This window comes from Daldinia vernicosa (genome assembly GCF_022497035.1).
Source record: "Daldinia vernicosa strain CBS 139.73 unplaced genomic scaffold F5Y00scaffold_42, whole genome shotgun sequence".
Classification (NCBI taxonomy): Eukaryota; Fungi; Ascomycota; class Sordariomycetes; order Xylariales; family Hypoxylaceae; genus Daldinia; species Daldinia vernicosa.
In genome coordinates, this window is record NW_025953958.1 from 2,795 (window position 1) to 20,716 (window position 17,922).

Consider the following 17,922-nt stretch of genomic DNA (forward strand, 5'->3'; position numbering starts at 1 on the left):
GCATTTCAATTAGAAAGGGAAGTTAGGGTCAGGAATATTTCACGCGCGTGGACTATTTTGATAATAATAGTGCTTAACTGTAGTCATTGAACTAGAGTAGGTACCTCAAATCACCGCGATTGCAGTGCTACAGAAGCATGTCAAAATGCTGTTTTGGTCTATAATAATAGCTATTCGATGATGTGAATGGGCTCGCCAACTCATGCAATAGAGCAATTCCTGATTCGAGTGAGACGTCTATCCGGGATAGACTTATCTTTGCCAGTGAGAACAAACTACAGAGGCGCAACACCGTGAAATCCTTACTATCCCTACTCTTCGTAATGTGCGAAGACCATGTCGCAACCCTTGCGAAGTCGGTAGGCTTCAGTGACCACGATACGGTCCTCGGCGGGCAGGACGTTCTTGCAGTTCTGGCCATCCTTGCAAGCGCCCACGTTGTACGAGTAGCGGGGAGCGTCGGGGTTGTCCATGATGAAGCCGCACTGATCGTAGGACAAGTGGAAGCACATCAACTCCACACACGTGAGGGCCTCGGCACCCATAGGTCTGAACTTCCACTTCTTGGCTAGCGCAAGAGCGTCGTGGAAGTCGGACTCTATGACGTGACGGACATAGACGCCCGGAGTCGACTTGTGGCGAAGGCGCTCCATGGCCATGCTGTTCACCATGGGAACGATATCGTTGAAGTTGTAGTACTTGGCCAAGGTACAGAGACAAGTCAAGAGTTCGGTGGAATGGAACTCGTTGCGAAGCCAGTTATAGACACGTGCAGCCTCGGCATGCCAGTGGTTCAGGATGTAACTCCACTGAGATCCCTTGACCGAGTTGCGTTCGGTCTGCGAAGTTAGTGATTTAGTATACGTGTTAGGTAGAGTCGATAATGAAATAGACGTGGTTACTTACTTCGCTCTGCACTTTGCAGCCGAAACAGAGAAGGCCAGGCTTGGGGACCTTGATAACCTCCGTCGGGATAGGATGCTGGCACTTGGCGCACCAGATCCCGGTAGGGGCGTCCATCTTGGCACTAGCATTTACAATGTTAGAAGGATTCTTGAGATGCAAAGGTAACATATAGGCGGCAGGGATATGTAGCATTTCAAGTTCTACCTACCAGTGTCTATTTATCAACAGAACGATGACAAGATGTGCTGAGGGTGATGTTGTGTGGAAAGGAAAAAAAAATGCTTCCTAGGAGAAAGGGTGGAAGTGGGAATGTTTATATAGTAAGGGAATTTGGAATTTTGAGAATGATTCCAACCTGGAGCTGCAACTTTCTCATCATACAACTACCTAATGTTCTTTCCTGATTTTATCTTGTTCCCTTCCTAAAGAAAGTTGCTACAGGTGCTTTTGGACAAATAAGAACGGAGCTCCGTGATAAAAGCGGAGCATATTAGTCAATTCGGAGCTGTGTTCCTTCCAGTGTAGTTGAACTCCGGCGGAGCACATGCGGGAAAAGTGGAGCCACTCGGAGGTATGACTAAGAGTGACTTCCAATCACAATTTGTATCCACCTTCTTTCAATAGTAGGTACTATGTATTATTCAACTTTCACACCTTCCATATCTTCCACACCTTCTTCCACACCTTCCATACCAAAAGTAGATCTTACATAGTACATTGCGTGTTCTTCCCCAGCAGATCCATCTCAAGTGAGCACGTGTGATTGAAACATAGATGCTGGTAGGGCTTATTGATCTGCTACACTAGTTGTCACAGCGGGTAAGCTAAGCTGATGAAATTACTAGGATCACGTAGTCTTACCCAATCCTCATTAACCATCATCAACCTACCCTTGTGGGAAATCCTTGAGCTGACAAGAAACGAGTTTAGCTCGCAAATAAACCCCATGATAATCCATGATAATGGTACAGAATGGGTGGTAAGAAACAATATTGCTCACGCCACCTCCACCATCTTCTCTACCCAAAACAGATTCGTTTATTTGTTTCCTGTGCGTTTGGATACTAGGGTTACAGCGAATTAGAACACCGGATTTTCTATTCGACTCTTATATAATGTAACCTGATCGGGTAAGGCTAAGACGCGAAGGAGCGCTTCTTGTAGCCTTGCCGTTGGGGATTATTTATCCCGGATAGTCGGACTGTCGGGTGGGAAACAATTACCTACCTATGCCCTCGCGAAAATTTGGGCTGAGATGACTTGGATCAAGTCGTTTCCATAGGGCGCCCGGAAGCGTCTTACACAATCCTCAAGTACAGGCCAATTACCCGTAGACGGGGAGAAGACTGACTGTACTTTTCACTTCTCGTCCTCTCATAGAATGGCATCGAGTACATAATAGGGTATTAAAATGAATAAATCTGGAGCTGCGCTCCTGTTATTGTGGTCGCTTTGGTCGACAGTGGGAGCAGGACTCGGCGATGCCACGACTAATACAGAAGCGCTCAACGGGAGAGAGCAGGAGGGCCGATTAGAAAGGCTGATGAGATCGGAATGGTCTATAATACAAAATGGTGAAAATGGCAAAGATCGAAGAAGACAACTCCAGCCGACGTTGCTTACCCCGACCATGGCGGCCCTTTCTCTGCCAACTGCAACAACATCGGGAGACCATCATCTCCAAGACCGTCAGGCGGGTGGAAAGGATGATGGTAACGACGACGATGGCAAAACCCCCAAATCGCCTGCCGACGTTATAAGCAGTCTCATATCCAGCAGGGTGTCAACCAGCGTATCGAGTAGCGTGGCAGCTAGCGTATCTGCTGCCTTTTCGACATCGCTTGCGCAAGTCTCAGAATCAGCATCCAGTGCTATCTCATCCGCGCGCGAGGCAGCGCGCACCCTAGGACCGATATCACCTACGGCAGGGGCCGACACACCAGCGACAACCGATGTCTCTATTACCTCGTCTCAAGCGGTTAGTATTGCTACCGGTGAATTACCAGCAGTGGCCGCTACAACAGCGAATGCCGCGAGTGCCCAGGAGAGCGCTACTACGGTACGTATAAGCCTGCCTTTTCTGTTAAAAAGAGATTAACGGTTAAGTTATGGATGTAACTAACAATGCTTCAAGGCTAGCGCAAGTAGCGCCCCGACTCAAGGTTCATCACTCACTCCAGGAGCCATAGCAGGCCTAGTCGTAGGGATCGCAATCGCATCATCATTGCTCTCAGCTATACTCACATATCTCTTCATGCGCCGGCGCGCGAGACGACAACAAGAACCTCAAAATAAATTTGAACCCAGCTCACCACCACCACAACTCGGCTCTAACTCTGGGAGCCGCGGATTTATGAATCACTCCCACTCCCACTCACTCTCTAACGACCTCTCTATCTTCCAGATGACATACACCTCCCCAACACCCACAAACCACAACCGAGCGGCCAACTTCAGCAGCGATTTCACGCCAGACATGAAGCAGCGGTTCGCCCCAACTCCCACTCCAGCTCCAGCTCCAGCTCCAGCTCCCACATCAACACCAGTAACCGCACCACCTGTAACAGAATACCCAGCAATGGCACAAACCACACAGCACGCCACCAAGCTCTCCGCACCCCCCGCAAAGCGCACCTCGCGCGTGCGCTCCCGCCCGCGCCCCCTCTCCGACCCCTCCGTCGACGACGGTCTCGGCCCCGTATTCCCCGTCTCGCCACTAAGCTCCGAAGGCGACGGCCCATACAGGAGTAGCAGCACGCGCACAGACCGCCGCCCGTCGCCGTTAAGTTACGAGGGCGGCGGCGGCGGCGGTGGCGGTGGTGGTACAGTCCCTCGCTCCGCATCAACGCGGCTATCGCTCGCGCGCCAGCAGAGTCTTAACGGTGGACAACGGGCGCATCTCGTACGCGTGGGCAGTCAGCGGAGCCAGGAGAGGGAAAGACAAAGTGGTAGTGGTGGTGGGCACTTAGCAGCGGCGGGGACTGCGTCGGGACAGGGACAAGGACATGGCGAGGGGTTGACTAGGCTGTATTCGTTTACGACGGATACGAGCGAGAATGGGAATTCGACGGGCAGTGGCGATGCGCAGCCGCAGCCGAGTTATCTACAGCCGCGGCCGCTGGTCAAGTACGCGGTCTCGAGTAATACCGGCAATTCCTCTCCGGGATTACAGGTCCAGGCACCGGTCCCGAGGAGGCCGGTCGATCCGTATTATTTTGAGAAGGGTAATAATTACTATTAGGGACTACGTGGCAACTGGCATTGTCGGCATGGTTGTTGGAGACGATGATATGGTAATTATGGGGAGAAGGGGGAGGGAGAATTCGACTTGATGCTATTAAGGGGCGTGCCGGTTAGAAAAGTGCTCTGGTTGGCGTCTAGGAGCTTTATATCCGCCGACGAGCTGTTGGCGTTTGCGATATCTACCTTGTAAATACCTAGTCTCGAACATGAGTCTTGAGACTGCATTTATACCATTTATACCATTTATACCATTTATACCATTTATACCATTTATGCCGCGTTCCATTTTTCTAGATTATGAACGTCCACAAAGCTATCACAGTAATTCAACACTAAACAAGTCAGTTATGGTACTGAGAAATTAGCAAATGTAGCACAATAATTTTCATTACCTTAGAACGCAAGTTTTATATACAGTTACATCAAGCCTAGAGCAAGACTCCCTACGGCCAAGCACTTTGAGGCCGAGAAACCATCAACCCCCGCCTAACCTAACGCCAACCATGCACACCGACACGCCGTGAAGACATGTTCTAATACTAAGACATCGTCCCAACTACCCTCTTCAACCTCATGCCCGTCAGACGTGGGCGGTACTTGCCCGGGCCCTGCGTCGCTTGTGGGCTGGACCTGTGACTATTTTGTAGATACGGCAATATCCGAACCGCATCGAGACACCAAAGTCGTTATTCATCCACCATCGTGGAGCAAGATGCGTGCAGGGAACTTATACGGGCAGCTTGAACTTCCTGCCCTTGAGCACCTTGTTGTAATAGATCCAGAAGAAGTCGCTGTACAGAATCGTCTGGATGAGGCCGGCGACGATAGCAATCCAGTCAGCCTTGTGGTCGGGCTCGGTGAGGTACCTGTAAATCCAGTTGGGGATGTAAAGAGCGCGGTAGATGCCGAGCGCGAAGAGATAGTGGGTGGTAATGACCTCAGCTTCGCCGGTCCTCTGCAACATGAACAGTTGGGGAAGGATAGCAACGGATTCCAGCCAGATCGAGAAGGCCCACATGATCTCCGAAAACGTATACTTATACGGCAGGAGAATCGCGAGGACGGCAGCACCACCCAGAAGATATTGGACGCGGAAGGTATCTTGGCTCGGATCGATGGTCGGCTTGTACTTGGTGGTCATTAGGTAGATGATATAACCCTGGCTGCTGATGAAGAGGATCTTGAAGATGACGTTGTAGAGGCTCGACGTGTTGAAGAGATCTACCGATATTTCGTTAGCTTTGCTGTACTGCCTTGCCTTACTCTTCTGTCTTGCCGTAGAATAACATACCTAGATATCGAGTAACGTAAACAATTAGATACAAGGCTTGTGATTTGAACGAGATACCAGAAGCGCCCTAAAAATAGCTAGCCGTTAGCCATTACCCTCCCCTCCCCAAACCGCAGGACGTAACTAACATTGAGCTCGATCATCTTGTGTAAGAGGATCCCGATGGACGCTAGATGGGAGAAGTCTCCTAAACGTGGTCGTTAGAATATTTACAAGAAATACCTGGCCGCAATTGGTGCTTACCCAGGACTCGGAAGACGTTTAACGGCATGGCTGCTGAGAGGGAGCAAAGCTCCTAACGGCTTTTCAGACGAATGGGCGTAATCGCGTGCGTCTAACGAAGGGATCTTAAATAATCATGTAGGTATTGTAGGAACTGAGCCTATTACTCGGGACTCGACGAAGGATTCACAGACGAGGCCGCGAATACTAAAGGTAGCTGTTATGTTGACCGGCAGAGGCAAGAAACGACTTAACCTAGACTCTTGTTAAGAATGTTTAATGTTTCTTGAAAGGACACAATTACACCTGCGACGCGATTGACGTATGATTGGATCTCTAATTGTGGCTTGTCGTAATAACGAAAATACCCAAGATTAGATTATTAGATCACTAGCCACAGTTTGAATGATGTCACGCAATATATTATCTTCCTATTGGTTGGCATTTGCACGGTGGAGCAAACTCAAACGGGGGCTCGGCATCAAATCGTACCTGATACAAACGTCCATCGAATCTCTTGGCAACTTGAGGCATCCGACTTCTGACGTACCGACGGATTACAAAGCTTCCTATTGTTACAACACATAGTTACAATGTAAGTGAACCACACTTTGTAGAATCTTCGACGGTAATGGCTAGAAAGAAATCATAAAATTTCTCGACGCCAATAGGTAGGGCTGGTTTTTCTTTATTTGATATTCTATTATTTATTATTTCCTATAACTACCTCCTAACGTATAACTCTCTCATCTATCATCGATAAGTTTGCCTATCAACATCCTTTTATATTCTTATATAAATACAAAAAAATACCCTTATCTCCGATCTCACCTCCATCCAACATCACGCAACTGTAGATATGGCAGACCAAGATGGGACGTCGCCCAAATCCGGCGAGATTGCTATTAGCCTTACACATCACGGAAAACCGTACAACTTCACCACAAACCCAACCGCCACCGTCGCCGACCTTGCCGCCCAAATCCAGGATGAACTACACATCCCCATCAGCAACCAGAAGCTCATGGTCTCTAAAGTCGGCCTACTCAAAGCCCCCTTCGCCGAGCGCCCCGTCACCGATCTCCAGGACAAAAAGATAACCCTAATCGGTACATCGACCGAGGAGATCGCCTCCCTAGCATCGGCTTCGCAAAGCGCAGCGCAGCGACAAGCACACCTAGCCGCCGCGCGGCGCAATCTTCCCAAGGCATACTCGCGCCGGGACCCGCAGCGCGCTCTCGAAGACAGCACGTACACATTCGCGACCGTGCGCCCCCTCCCCAATCTGCCGCACCCAGAGCGCTCCCTCGCCTTCCTCGAGCGGCTGAAAGCCGACCCGGGGATCCGAGCCGCGATGCGCACGCACAAGTTCAGCGTCGGCCTGCTCACGGAAATGGACCCGTTATCGTACACCGAGGCTTCGCACGAGGGAACGACGCGGATCCTGGGGCTGAACCGCAACGCGGGCGAGGTCATCGAGCTTCGTCTGCGCACGGATGCGTACGACGGGTACCGCGATTACAAGACCATACGGAACACGCTGTGTCACGAGCTGGCGCACAACGTACATCAGAACCACGACCGCGCGTTCTGGGACCTAACGCACCAGATCGAGAAGGAGGTTGCGCGCGCGGATTGGACTCGCGGGGGGCGGAATGTCGGGGGCGAGCAGTTTTACGAGCCCGAGGCGCAAGAGGAGGTGGCGTATGATCATGGCGGGTGGACGGGCGGGGAGTTTGTTCTCGGAGGGGGAGGTTCGGGGGGTGGAGGCGCGTTGAGCAGACGGGAGATCATGGCCAAAGCGGCGGAGGAACGTATGAAGAAGCAGAAACAGGCTGAGGAGGAGGCGAAGGGGAATCGGTGATGTGTTGAGTGAGATATGATACGGAATATGCGGTTCTACTAAGCAAGCATCTTACGTTTTCCTTAAGCTAGGCGATACTACAGGGGAAAGGGCTTCTTGATTTGTTGCATGGCTATGGTGTTTAGGGATGGTATAAGTAAGCTGGATTGGTCTATAAGCAAGCGTATAGGCGTATATTTTACGAGCTATGAGCTGTTTGAACAATAGAATGGAATTTTTTTTTCAAGGGGTGTGGGATGCTTTTACTTGTGGCAATAACTTTTTGCCCTTACTTACTTACCCCTGAAAGTCACGATGAGCTCAGCAAGGGGGAAAGGTGCGCATCATCCTCAAGATAGATAAGTATGATAGTAATCCGCATATGTTTTGTAATGGATATAGTTCTGTTCATGGGTGAGTGCTGACGCGGACACTAGATTACCTCCTTTACCCTATCATACTTATAAGGGAAAGCTCGTTTATATATAGGAATTACAGCACCTGATATCTTACCAATGTACTCTCATATAGCAGTTTTCATTGAGCCCCCTTTACAACCGTCTTCTCCACAACCACCACAACAGCCTTCCCATCCTGCTGCTGTTTCGCAACCGTCTTGACCTCCTTCTCCTTCTCCTTCTCCTTCCCCTTTTCACCCGGCGGCGGCTCCGGGTTCTTGACCCACTCCTTGAGCTCCGGCACCCAGCGATGTCTGTCATACAGTCAGCAATCTTCGCCCTAGCTTATCTTCACGGGAGAAGTATAGAATTCAAAATTATAGGTTAGGGAGATGAACGAATGCGTATCAATCAACCAAGCTGTATGTACAGTTTAACTCACCCAGCCCACTCCGTATTAACAAGACTCTTGGCGCCGTACTCGTCCGTAAGGATCTTATCGAACGCGTACGGCACATGCGCAGGCACGCCCTCGAACTCGGTGCGCCGCAGGGGGTAGATCTCGCGCGTGCGGTACCGGTGCGCGTTCTTGCAGCTCCAGACCCCCGGCGCCCCTGCCGCGTCCCGCTCCGCCAGCCCCGTGATGTCGATGAAGAGCCCCGTCCCGACGTCGATCCATCGCGCGTCGATTATGTTGGCGCCGTTGCCGCGCGTGAGGTCCGTATGGTGCGGGTTTACGTCTAGGAGGTACGTTTTGTTGATGTATACGATATCTTCACCACCGTCGTCTATAACATCGTCTCTTCTACCCCTATTCCCATCCCCACTCCCACTCCCACCAGCGACAATCCTCTCCCCGCCCCCCTCGACGACAAACCGATAATCGTGCAGCGTGCGATTGAAATGGCGTCCCAGATACGACAGCGTAGCCGTGGGCATCTGCACGTCGAGGTCGTAGTCCCACGGCATAACCCTGCCGTTCCACCACCAGCCCAGCAGCGTCCCGTGCGCGAGCCACGTGTCGACGCCGAGCTCGCGCGTCGTCGTGAGCCACGACCGGATGAGCCGCTGCAGCGCCGGCCGGTGCTCCGCGTACGGCACCACCCCCCGGAAGAACCGCGCGTCGTAGTGTCCTAGCTCGAGCGTGCCGCCTGCTTCGTGGAAGTACTTGGGGTGGTGCTGGGGGTCGGGCTTGGACTTGCTGCTGCTGGGGGGTTTTTTGTGCGCGGCGTTGGGGAGAGCGATGGTGGTGGTTGTGGCGAGAGAGAATAGGAGGATTGAGAGTGTGAAATGCATTCTGGAAAGGGGAAGCAAGCAAGCAAGCATCCCTAGATGATCTGGGGATCCCGCAGCGGGTTCATTGGGAAGTATCAGTGACGGGATGCATCTTTTCTGCTAGCCAGCTTTCGAAATATTGCTGTCTTCGACCCCTATATGATATCCAAGAGCGATGATGGTGTTTAATCAAAATGTATCTCGTCTTACACCAAATCTCCGTCATATTACGTGTTCAAGTGGCATCTAATGGCCGTTTTAACTATTACTCTACGGACATATGAGACTGAAGGCTTACTTACACCACGCCTCCAGTGACTGCGTAGTTTTGTTGTCTTCTTTAAGTGTGCGGATTTAGGAGGGTGTGTTGATGGACTGAAACCAACTGTAAGTGTATATCGAGACCTATTGATGCAGTGATGGTTGGGTTCCCTACACCACCGTCGAAATGCTGTTGGTGAGATGTTAAGGAGTCTATTAATGATATATTATTTGTATGAAGTATTTAATAACTCAAGCGATGTCAACAAGAGCCTAGATGGTGCAATATTCTTGAAAGGTGAATAAAGGTCGAATTATAATATTACAGGATCTTAATTGGCCCCCAGCCAGCACTCAGGGGTGCAAGGAACAAAACTTTTATAGTAAAGACTACCCACCTACCTACCTACCTACCTATGCAACACGCAAGTGTCTATGTAAGTACTTGGCGTAAGTGTTAACATAAGATAAGAATCAACCACGCGAGCGACTCCCCAATATAAGCTCCTCGAGTCAAATCACAATAGAAATATAGAAATGTAACAATCGCATGTTCCTCTTCACACTAGAATTCATGCTTACATGCTAAGGATATATCACCCCAATCCTCGCCCCTGGAGCATAGACGTATTGCCGAGTTTATATGGCTTAGTACGCAGGACACCACCACTGATACAACGGTCTAGCGTGCGAGCCGCGAACTCTAGGGAGTCTTCTAAAGGAACTTTAATTCTATAGCCTGGTCGTACCTAATATAACATATTCCCAAGCTAGTTTACAGACTTATTCTAAATGGACATACCCTCCAAAATATTGCATTGTGCAATAAGAGGACAAGAGCTGTAATATCATACCGGGCTATATATATAAATTCATATACCGCACAGATGCGAGGTTAACCACTGCAGCCCTAGTGCATTCGAACGAAGTCAAATTTTCGAATATCCGCTAAAACGATATCTACGGACATGAAGCTGCCTGACTGACTGCCTACCTACCTACAGACCTCCAGGATTTCCAACACGCACGAGGAGTGAAGATTTTGACTTAAAGAAGCGAGACTGGAATCACGGTGGCAAAGTAAAACCTGAATGGGCTTTCTCATCCAACACCACCTATTAAAGTACAAACTGATTCTCCGGAGCGCTTGATATATTCCTGTGATAGTTGAGCTGTGTTAGTACGTATGAACCACTTGAAGCAATTATGCCCTAGAGACTTATAGTATTGGAGGTCTTGGTAGGGTTGCCTAAGAGGATAGATACCTAATAGCGCTTCATTACTGGGATTACTTTTCTCGATTCGCCGTCTTTTAGTAGCCACCTAAATACTCTTCCGTAGCTGAACTACGACTCCAATAAGCGATGCCCCTAACGCCCGCCATCACCTGGCCTCAATGTGCTATCTAATATCTGACTTATACATATCAAGTAGAACTAGCTAACTGACCGATGGTTTCATCGTCAGCAATGAGGCAATCTCGGATAGCAACAATCTCGGATAGCAACATCTTGTAGTTAACCAGATAGGTAGACACGCCATGGATGTAGCTTAACCACAGTATTAATAAGTCTTCACATTCTCCCGACAATACCTCCTCAACGTCTCCGAGTCCTAGTCTCCGGCACCGACTCAAAATCATCCGAAATCTCATCATCGCTAATCTCCAACGGTTCCTGCTGCGACGCCTTCTGCGAAAAGTTCAATTTCGTCTGCCGTGGCTTCGGGGCCGCCTTAGACGCAGCAGCAGTAGACGCAGCCTTCGCTGTCTGCGATGACCTGGTAGACGCCGCCCTTGCCGTCGTAGTTCTCGTCGTAGTGCGTTTCGGTGGTGGCGGGGGATCAAAATCATCGTCATCCATTACGACGTCTTCCTCCTCCTCTTCCGACTGCTCGAACAACTGCGCTTTACGGCCTCGGCCTTTGGCGGGTGCTTTCTTCGCTGGGGTTGCCTTGGGTTTAGGTGTTGCTGCTGCTGCGGCTGGCCTACCTCTCGCCCTCGTTTTCGGCGCCGGCGGCTGCGGCTCGATGTCCTCCATATCCTCATCCTCATCCTCTACAACTTGCGCCGCTTTCCTCCCGCGGCCTTTAGGCTGGTTTATCTGTGGCGTTGTCTTAGACGTAGTTGTCTCGTGGTCGATCGCGTCGGGGTGATCTTCCCAATGACCGTCGAGATCAGAGTCCCAAAGGTCCGGCTTTGGCTTATATTTGCGTCGTTTCGCCTGTTTTAGATTGCCTGTAGTATACTGCGTCTCGAGGATCTGCTTAATGTTCCCCATTGCCGTGTCTATGTTTTCAGGGTCGGCTTCGTTGCCCTCTAGTAGTAACATCTGTCTCACTTGCTCCGAGAGCGATTCGCTCACAAACGATTCCATAGCGTGTTTGTCGTCTTTGTCAACGAACTGGTTAACTGCATCGCCGAATGGTGCTTGTGGAAGAATTTTCAGGGATTGTGCTTGGGCAGACAAAAATTCTTCAACCAGCTTGCCGACTTTAATATTCTCTATTTCGTCCAGGGCCGCCAATAGCTCCTCCGACAGTTCTGTATCTTTTGCGGTTCTCCCTACTGCGTGTTAGCTATATTTGCAATTGCAAAATTGGTTACCAAACTTACTCTGCGCCGTCTTTTTCCGATAAAAGTACACAACATCATTGGTATTTGCCACCTTTCCTTGAAACCGATTGGAGAATCGCTGCGGGTTTTCGATATCGTAATGCCCTCCTTCTGGAGCAGTGTACTCTACCTTTAGACGAATTAATGGTAGAGGTCGCTCGCCGTCTAGAGAATCACCCTCCTGAATAGATTCCCACTCGGCATTAGCTTCTTCGATCATTTCCTCGACTACGTCCATTAATTTTCGCGTGAGCTCCTGGCGGTTTTCTTTCTTCTTATCTAGACCTTTAAATCTCTTGTCGTTTGCTAAGATGATCTCGGCGGTCATGAAAGGGCGGACTGATTTCAACCGATGCTTCTCTACTTTGAAATCTCTTCCTGTGATGCTTACCACGGCGACGTGTTTGGCTACGGCTTCGCCGGGGACTAAGGATGTGGCGACTGAGGAGCCTGGCTGCATAACATGGAAGCCAGTCTCTGGATTATGTGAAGGGTCGATTAGACACTCATGTTCGTGGCCCCAAACAACCAAATCTAGCCACTCAGGTAACATATTCTCGGGCAGATAGCCGGTAGCAGTGTGAGCGTGATGATTCTGGTGGACGGCAAGGAGGTTGAACCAATCGCTCGATTGCTGGCTCGGTCTAAACCACTTGACATTATGATCACGGAATGTCCGAAACATGCGTTCATCTCGCACGTTGCTTATTCCGTAGAGTGCTAGTTTGGTCATGCCTTTCTGAAGTAAGACTGGTTTAGCTTCGATATCGTCTGCTCGGGGCACACGTCCGAAATAGTTGACGAGTCCGGCGACTTGAAGTAGATCCAAAGAACAAAAGTTACCTTCGCCGCTAGGATCGTCATGGTTGCCATGGATGGAGAAGACGGGGATAGAGATATTGATATCGGGATCTTCATAGTTGACATGCCCGAAGGCACCCTGAAAGACTTCGTTGGCATCGCTCAGAAACTGTATTTCACACGGCTTCAAGCCAAGACAGTTCTTCCTTAAGGATCGCATAACCTGGAACATGGCTTTCCTGGACGGTTTATTATCGTGGAATAAGTCCCCAGCTAGTAGTACCATATCAACCTACTTGGTAAGCGACTATAAGCAGGACCCTGAGACACAGTACTTGCTTACATCTTCTTTCCTGGCTAAATTCATAATCTCATCGAATGACTTCCAGCTATCATCGCCACGGATCGGATCTCGTTCCTCGTAGCCCACATGATTGTCAGTGGCGACGAGTATACGGATGGTATCCGCATCTACATTCCGTATACGATTAACTTAGAGTCAAAAATGCCAAGGAGGTGCCGCCTATGGAAACTCACCGGTTAATTGTGATTGTGCCATAATTCGTAACGTCGTTAATAATGGGTTACAAGGTGGTAAATATAAATATGGAATTTGTTAGAAGTGCCATCTAAGTCATTAAAAGGGCGGTTTCTTCATACGTCATTTATAGGTAGGTTAGGAGGTACTTAAGGAATAAATTCAAGGGACGAACTGAAGACGCGCCTCGCGTTTGCCCCGCTGCCTCGTTATCACGTGCCTAGCGTACGTACCTATTAATATCTAAGGCAAGTACATACGAATAATCACTTTCTCAAGAAGTGGCGAATCTATAAATCATCACCTCCTAAAGAATCTACCTAACATAAGGTAGTCATACTAAAAATATATATTTCTATAGTCCAAACCTTCGTATACTACACGTGAATCTCGCTGATCCCCCGAATCCGCATACATAATGTAATCGTACAAACTAGTTATATGAATATTCTTCTATTCTTCGCTAGCATCGTTTTGCCATGATAAGCTTCAACTGTGTTCCTAGCTCTCAAGCAATTGCTAAATCAATATCACGAGCCCAGAATGTGCGCTGACTCAAAAGGTGCAAAAGGTATCCTTCCAAAAAGGTGTTCCATCCAGTTCCAAAATTCAATACATGATCCGTCTTAAAAACGTGTTCGAATGTATACCCGAAGAAAAACGCCAGTCAAGGAATTGAACCGAAACCAGAGACCCAAACCCGAGCCAATAAGTAAGACCTATCAATAATGTATACGCCGCGTCTCACGCATGCGACGACGAATGCATTTCCCAATTGCTGCTACTCTTCACACTTACGCAGCTGCGGGCGTAGGGACTGAGTCGTCTCTGCTCACCTTCTCAGCTACCTCTTCCCACCATACTCCATGGGCTTCCCGGTCCACAACCCCTACTTTAACAATCTCATCGACGATCTCTCGCACTTTCTCCCCAAACTCCGGCAGTCCGAGGCTTGCGAGTTTCTCCCCGGCTGTACTGGTGGCCTTGACCTTTTCGCTCGCGGAACCGGCTTGCAACCTAGCTAGGATGTGGCCTCTAATTCGTGTTAGGAGGAGCCTTAATACGGGTTCTCCAGGGTCCGTATTGTCGCGGTTTGCATCCATGCTGGCAGCAAGTACCTTTGTTACAAGAGCTTGTAAGTGTGTCTTAGTGGCTGTTGGCATCGATCGCCCTGCTTCGAGCGCTGCCATGATGCCGTGCGTAGCCGTAGACTGTGGAAGTGGCTTCGAATCATTATCCATAGACTCAAGGACGGTCAAGATGCGACCGGCTTCTGTCCTCCAAGGGGCTCGGACATCGCGCTTGAGCATATTCTTGCACTGTAGGAGGATGGCACCCGCCGTAACGATGCGCATCGTTTGGCGGCCTATACGAGCACGGCGTTTGACATCGAGGGCGAGTGGTTCCGGCACAGTTTCATCTGATGGTGATGGCTGTGTAAACTCGTCTAATAGCATCTGCCAATAGATCTTGTCCGGAGTGGGCCGCGAACGTGGGTGATTGATGCCCTCGGGGTCGCGGCGCGAGACTTCCGCAAGCACTTTATTACGCGCATTTCGCCAAGAAGTCTCCGCGCGATGAAGCGTGATCGTGCCATCCTCTAGCTCCTCGGCAAATCTCTTTGTTTCGTACGCAGAAGCGTGCTCCACGAGACTTGGTGCTGCAACTTGTAACATGTAGTTTGCGTAATCATAAATCATAGTATCGATAAATGAGAGGAGCGCCTCGAGGCGGTCGACAACGTGTCCTTGACTAAGTTTGTTCTCGACTAAATCTTTAACCTCGTCATCACGAACCGGAGCGCAAAGCTTCGGGAGAAGAGACCCCATAGACGAGAAGAATCGCTCATACGAGAAGCTACCCGCCAAGAACTGCTGTTGTGAGACCTCGGTGTCGAGGATTTCGCCGATAAAAGTATGCATAGATGAGCCAGGTTTAACTAGATGCTGAAGTCTGTCTCTGATGTAGTTGGCCATTACCATAAGATAATGAAATTCTTTCTCTTCGTCCCTTGGGCCGGTTTTTAGGTCTTGAAAAAGGGGGTTCATGCGAAGCTCGTGCTGCTCTTGGAAATGCTGGTATTCGATGCGATACTCCCGATTGATAGCTAACTCGTGAACAATTACTCGGTTGTCTGGGAGGATCGGGGGGTAAGTCGGCTGGCTTATGTTAAATTTCAGCTCTTTCTCCCGGAGCGGAGTAGGAGGTGGTGTGAGCGTCTGTAATTGAGACGAAATAACATGATCGGCTGTTGCGTCGTTTCCGACCGAGTTATCATTGCTAAGATCATGCTCGGTGGCTCGTGGTTTCATGTCGCCTGCAGGTCTTTTCGCAGCCCTGGCCTTCCTTGCTTGCTTGACGGCATCAAAAATCATTTTCTTTCCTCGCTCGGCGCCGGCAAGTCTCTTTATTCGGACCATCAGCATCAGCTGGTTGTCTTTGATGCTCTGTCGGTAGGAATCAGCAACGGCTTCTTCGGTGCCATCTTTAACCGTTTCGAGTATTGCGTCAAGTTCCACGAATTGTAGAATCATGACTTCGACCAAGGCATTTGAATCACGAGCCTTCCATGCTATGAATGCGTTGTGGAATGTCGCATACGATTCCGGTAAAGCCGCCTGCAACGCTGGTGGAACTGTATAATTGTTCATCAAGGTCAATCGAGAAAGGATATTCTCGAAGGAGATCAACAAATCTCGTGCCTTACCGACGAGATCCTGTAACTGTGGATTAGCCAGATCATCATGAGGAATGGGTTGCCCTTGAGAAGACCCAACCTGTTCCTGTTCTCCCCTATGGTCCTTATTGCTCAGGACCTGGGTAGGATGGCCTAAAATTAAGAAAGCGCTCAGGAACGTGCGAACAGCGGTCATCTCATCCACCGACCCCGGCTCGCCCTCTTGCAAGCCGCAGATGCGCAAGACTCTTGAAGTAAGCAGAAGGACCCTCTCTTGAGCAAGAAGTTCGGTCACTTGCTCGAATGAGGTATCTCTGACGCTATCAATGTTCAAGCCGAGCTCGGAGAATTGGCGTACCGCCATCCTTCTCAGTACTCCTCTCCACCACCATTGAATCTTGGACACCGCTACATCCTCGCTCATGAGAACGACATCACTCATGGTTGAGGATTCGTGTTCCTCTTCCTCCGGTAAACTACTTGTGTCAGATCTCTTCGTCATTATGCTCTGGCCTCTAGAACGTTTGGCTGTATGGCGACTGCGTAATTCCTCCCTCCTCTTCTCTGCCTCAGCCAATCGCTCCTCCATCTGGGACTTGAGCTTGCGCAGCTCCTGTTCCCTTTTTTCCTTCATGCTCTCAGCCACCGCTTTGGCCCGCTTTACTTCTTCGGCGCACGCAGCGACGATTTCGGCTAAGTTCTTCTCTCTGGCTTGAGCAGCAGCCAACGCACGCTCTTCTAAGTTAGAACTCTTCTGGTGGGCTGCCTTTGCCATGGCCGCTCTCAAGCGCACCTTCTCAGCGTGCGCCGCCCTATCGGCAAGACGGGCCTTGCGATCTTCGAGGATCGAAGCACGACGCATCTGCTGGGCAATGTATTTGCTCTGCGGGCCGCCATGGTGGTTGAATCCATGCGAAGACCGCGAATGCGCAGAGGAGATGGAATTACGACGCGATGAGGCGGCCGACTCTTTTCGACGATTCTGACTGGGTCGATAAAATCGTGCGGCTATGTGAGGAGGCGGGGTGTATATTCTAGCGCCCTCATCATCTGTTGTCAAAGTCATGTCTAGATCAGAATCTATAGACGTCGGGTCTGGAGTGCCTATTGATTCCTCGATATTTCGAGAGGGGTCGGTCAAGTCTACGGAAGCGCGACGCATTGTGACGACGGATCGTTGGGTTAAGAGGGGCCGCTATGTATAAACGCGCTTATCCAGGGTCAACGGTCAACGGTCAACTTTGATGCACGTAAGAAATGAGAGGGGGCGCGGCACGACAAAAATGACGAAAATCAGTTGACTGTCTGCAGCACCAGCAGGGTACGTTTATGGGTCGTATTTTGTCCTTGTATAATTCGTGTATGGAAGCAATCGAGTCTCAATTATGCTCGTTGTCACTGTTCGTTTGGTTGTGGCGTTCTCCAACCACAGGCCAACAACGAAGTAAACGCAGCTAACAGTAAAGTGGGAACGAATGGGACTTTGAAATAAATGCAAGTGGCCGCCACAAGAACCACAAGTGAAATATAATAAGCTTAGAAGAAAAAGAAACAAACAGAATATGGAAGAGGTATGAAGAATACAAAATAGTAAACGAATCGCGACGAGGGCGAAGAATCGCAGGATTCCTACTGCAGACTTCCGAGTTGACGGAATGGGAAGAAGAAGATGATGATGTATGATGTATAATAAGTTTAAAAACGCAACCAGAAGAAGAAGAAGGTTGGCGTAAGTGCAGTAAGTGCAGTAAATAACTTGGAAAAGTTTCGGGCTGGAAACATTGGACATTGGACATGGAACATGGAACATGGAACATGGAACATCGGTATGCGGTACAATCAAAATGGCAATT

At 49.6% G+C, this 17,922-nt stretch overlaps 7 protein-coding genes across 7 annotated transcripts; 2 read left to right on the forward strand and 5 right to left on the reverse strand.

Moving 5' to 3' along the window:
• Positions 1 to 311: 311 nt before the first annotated feature.
• On the reverse strand, positions 312 to 1,020 carry F5Y00DRAFT_264359 (uncharacterized protein; the record flags this gene model as incomplete). The annotated part of the gene is made up of 2 exons (XM_048011644.1): positions 312 to 839; positions 907 to 1,020. The coding sequence occupies 2 exons, from the start codon at positions 1,018 to 1,020 to the stop codon at positions 312 to 314; spliced, it is 642 nt and encodes a 213-aa protein (XP_047862476.1).
• Positions 1,021 to 1,577: 557 nt separating this feature from the next.
• On the forward strand, positions 1,578 to 4,423 carry F5Y00DRAFT_243438 (uncharacterized protein). Its single transcript, XM_048008667.1, has 3 exons — positions 1,578 to 1,686; positions 1,752 to 2,965; positions 3,041 to 4,423. The coding sequence occupies exons 2-3, from the start codon at positions 2,318 to 2,320 to the stop codon at positions 4,145 to 4,147; spliced, it is 1,755 nt and encodes a 584-aa protein (XP_047862477.1). The 5' UTR covers positions 1,578 to 1,686; positions 1,752 to 2,317; the 3' UTR covers positions 4,148 to 4,423.
• An 87-nt stretch (positions 4,424 to 4,510) lies between these two features.
• F5Y00DRAFT_243439 (ER lumen protein retaining receptor) lies at positions 4,511 to 6,008 on the reverse strand. The gene is made up of 4 exons (XM_048008668.1): positions 5,684 to 6,008; positions 5,569 to 5,627; positions 5,441 to 5,507; positions 4,511 to 5,370 (listed from the first exon to the last, which is right to left on the reverse strand). The coding sequence occupies exons 1-4, from the start codon at positions 5,709 to 5,711 to the stop codon at positions 4,877 to 4,879; spliced, it is 648 nt and encodes a 215-aa protein (XP_047862478.1). The 5' UTR covers positions 5,712 to 6,008; the 3' UTR covers positions 4,511 to 4,876.
• A 188-nt stretch (positions 6,009 to 6,196) lies between these two features.
• On the forward strand, positions 6,197 to 8,214 carry F5Y00DRAFT_243442 (WLM-domain-containing protein). Its single transcript, XM_048008669.1, has 2 exons — positions 6,197 to 7,868; positions 7,943 to 8,214. The coding sequence occupies exon 1, from the start codon at positions 6,522 to 6,524 to the stop codon at positions 7,524 to 7,526; it is 1,005 nt and encodes a 334-aa protein (XP_047862479.1). The 5' UTR covers positions 6,197 to 6,521; the 3' UTR covers positions 7,527 to 7,868; positions 7,943 to 8,214.
• F5Y00DRAFT_243443 (uncharacterized protein) lies at positions 8,132 to 8,912 on the reverse strand. Its single transcript, XM_048008670.1, has one exon. It carries the CDS (start codon positions 8,870 to 8,872, stop codon positions 8,342 to 8,344), a length of 531 nt encoding a protein of 176 aa, XP_047862480.1. The 5' UTR covers positions 8,873 to 8,912; the 3' UTR covers positions 8,132 to 8,341.
• Positions 8,913 to 10,710: 1,798 nt separating this feature from the next.
• Positions 10,711 to 13,524, reverse strand: F5Y00DRAFT_140193 (DNA repair exonuclease). The gene is made up of 4 exons (XM_048004356.1): positions 13,392 to 13,524; positions 13,198 to 13,325; positions 12,054 to 13,146; positions 10,711 to 12,002 (listed from the first exon to the last, which is right to left on the reverse strand). The coding sequence occupies exons 1-4, from the start codon at positions 13,411 to 13,413 to the stop codon at positions 11,038 to 11,040; spliced, it is 2,208 nt and encodes a 735-aa protein (XP_047862481.1). The 5' UTR covers positions 13,414 to 13,524; the 3' UTR covers positions 10,711 to 11,037.
• A 174-nt stretch (positions 13,525 to 13,698) lies between these two features.
• F5Y00DRAFT_243447 (T-complex protein 11-domain-containing protein) lies at positions 13,699 to 17,893 on the reverse strand. The gene has a single exon (XM_048008671.1). It carries the CDS (start codon positions 17,229 to 17,231, stop codon positions 14,187 to 14,189), a length of 3,045 nt encoding a protein of 1,014 aa, XP_047862482.1. The 5' UTR covers positions 17,232 to 17,893; the 3' UTR covers positions 13,699 to 14,186.
• Positions 17,894 to 17,922: the final 29 nt, after the last annotated feature.